This window comes from Cyprinodon variegatus, unplaced genomic scaffold (genome assembly GCF_000732505.1).
Source record: "Cyprinodon variegatus isolate N-32 unplaced genomic scaffold, C_variegatus-1.0 Scaffold11, whole genome shotgun sequence".
Classification (NCBI taxonomy): Eukaryota; Metazoa; Chordata; class Actinopteri; order Cyprinodontiformes; family Cyprinodontidae; genus Cyprinodon; species Cyprinodon variegatus.
Genome location: NW_015150464.1, coordinates 2,474,207 through 2,476,657, shown reverse-complemented (window position 1 = coordinate 2,476,657; position 2,451 = coordinate 2,474,207). Strand labels below are relative to the sequence as shown.

Sequence of the window (2,451 nt, the reverse complement as noted above, 5' to 3'; positions counted from 1 at the left end):
AGTAAAAGAGATTGATATGGTGTTTTTAAATGGCAATATATCAGCATATGAAGATATTGGGATATTTTAATGTGTCAATATTTTTTCCCTCGTCTTTAGAAGTTTTTAAGTCTGTAAAAAATAAGTTTTTGAGGAAGAAATAACATTTTTTTTTAGACTTTAGAAACTCAGAAGCTGATCAAATATCGGGTTAAATATCGGTGGGGTGCCCGATTTCCGATATTCAGTTTCAGGCCGATACCGATAGGGGGCCGATTATATCGTGCATTCCTAGAGAAAATCAAACATGTTTGCAATTCAGTCGGCCGTCGTGAGGTGCTTGTGGGCAAATCCTGCCATTGAAGCAGAGCTACGAGCTGATTTACCAGAACCTGGAGCTCTGCACATGTGCAAACAAGGGAGTTCTGCTTCCAGATAGGCGAGTCCGACCAACGTCATCTCTCGACTTTTAAACCCTGCGGTTTTGTCGTACTCTTTGAGTTGTAGTTGCATGCAAAGATTGAAAATATTGCACAGTGTATGCCTGGCTTATGCATGATCATGTGTTAGAATGGCCTAGTCAAAGTCCAGAAATGGATCTGAGTCTGAGGCTGGACTTGTCGCCCTCCATCGGCATTTTTGATTTATGCCCAATATTGAAGCATGGTCTACGTTATGTTATTCCACTCCACAACGCGGAGAATCACGAACCAGCTGTGAGTCTAGATACGGCTGAGGCGTTGAGAAAGCGGGGGCAAGTTTGTGCGACAATTGAGGGACATGAGAGCGGATACGAGCAGGTATCCAGGTGGAAAAAGGGTCCCAGCGTTCTCCCGCACCTCACTCTTCTAGCTAGTTCAACTTCACGAATCATTTTCCGTAATGGCGGTCATACAAACAAAACAAGCTGGTAAGGAACCAAACAGGAAATACGCATAGAGTAGAGCGGATGTAGATTTGACCAATCAGAGGCCTCCTGTCTCAGAGTGTCTGCGGAAGGGGCGGGGCATATCTGCGTTCACTGCGACACACAGACGACCTGGTTTCTGAGTATAAATCAGCCGTAAATATCAGGCTGTAGAGTTCAGAGCTGGTGTAGAAATACTCTAAAAGACTTCCTGCTGTAATGGCGGCTAAATGTGACTTTAGGTTGTATTTATTGATTCAAGGAGGCTGCATAAAAACCAACGCCACTCTTTTATAAACCATGCATCATCAGGCAGTGGTTGTAACGTGTTCAAATTGTGAGCAAACCCAATGAATAACTTTTTTCCAAGGAGTGAATCAGGCAGAACAGACGTTGTCTGTGTGTTGCACGGCCTGCAGAAAGTAACTGTACTCCACCTACTTGGGTGTTGCGTCATCGACTTCCACTCACTGTTTTCTTGCTGAGCTTTGTACTGTCTCCCATATGTGCCCTCAGGCCTCTATTTACGATGACGCTGGTCTTTACGGCTCAGGCTACAGTTCAAGAGCTGTAAGTGCTCTAAATGTTTTTGGAAGCAGTTTTTTTTGCCGTCGTCATCCCTCAGCAGCTCACATCTCATTCCTTTAATTCTCAGCCATCTGAAATCAGCTGGTACTCCTCCGGGGCCAGCTCCACCCGCAGCAGCCCTGTGGTGAGCACCCTAAAACCACCGCCGCCCCGCATGAGCACACAAACACTATCCTCACCCGGCCTCTCTACCAGACACCCTTCCTGTTAGAAATGATGATGCAGACTCAGGAAACTGTGCTGCTGATGGACACTGTTGCATTTTCCAGCAGGGGGTAGAGAGGTTGAACATTTTAACCGATCAGTCTAAGGTGCATGAAGCTGTTCTGTTTTGGGATCCAGTAATCTCTTGGAAGTCTGCAGATCTGTGTGTTGAAAAGCGAGGCATGTAAATGTCCTTCCTTCACCCTGGTTTCTTACCATCTCTGTCTGTTATATGTGGGTATTTCTAGCACTCCTCCTCAGACGATGACACCGTCAGCAGCGTTTCCCAGGAGCGCTACCGCAGAGGGCGGAGGGACAGCGCGGTGAGCTGTGGCTGCCGGACTCCACCAGACCTCTGTTAAAGCTGAACTGTCTGGATTAGAGATGCACCAATCAGTTGACAAAAGATCAGGAACTATCTCTTCTGAAAGTCTGGAAAATTAGGGGGATTTTTGTTTGGAATTTTCCCCCTAATCCGGTAAATTTATCCAAACTAAAACAAATTAGTGTATAACTTTTATTTTTGAACAAAGATGAACTCGATTAGCTGAAGGGTCTCAGGGTTAATCAGCCTGGTTTGTCACCCAGGTATAGATGAGGGCTGAGATACGCTGTTGGATGTAAAAAGTTTCATAAAAGCGCAATTAATTGCAACTTTCTAACAATCTAATGGTTGAATAACCTAAATAATAGAATAGAAATTCGCTTTATTGTACCACAATGGGGAAATACTGGTGTTTAGAGCAGCAAAAAGATTATAGAAAAATGGTCAC

The 2,451-nt window shown here is 44.7% G+C and overlaps 1 protein-coding gene across 9 annotated transcripts in view; it reads left to right on the top strand.

The window, feature by feature from the left end:
* lrrfip2 (leucine rich repeat (in FLII) interacting protein 2) overlaps positions 1 to 2,451 on the top strand; it is a 62,392-nt gene that overhangs the window by 33,789 nt on the left and 26,152 nt on the right. For 5 of the 9 annotated variants that reach the window (XM_015380730.1, XM_015380721.1, XM_015380737.1 and 2 more), the window contains exons 12-14: positions 1,403 to 1,456; positions 1,542 to 1,598; positions 1,927 to 2,001. The exons of the other annotated variants lie outside the window; for them this stretch is intronic. In XM_015380730.1, coding sequence (XP_015236216.1) covers positions 1,403 to 1,456; positions 1,542 to 1,598; positions 1,927 to 2,001 — 186 coding nt within the window. The remainder of the gene's footprint in view (positions 1 to 1,402; positions 1,457 to 1,541; positions 1,599 to 1,926; positions 2,002 to 2,451) is intronic. 9 annotated transcript variants of the gene reach the window in all.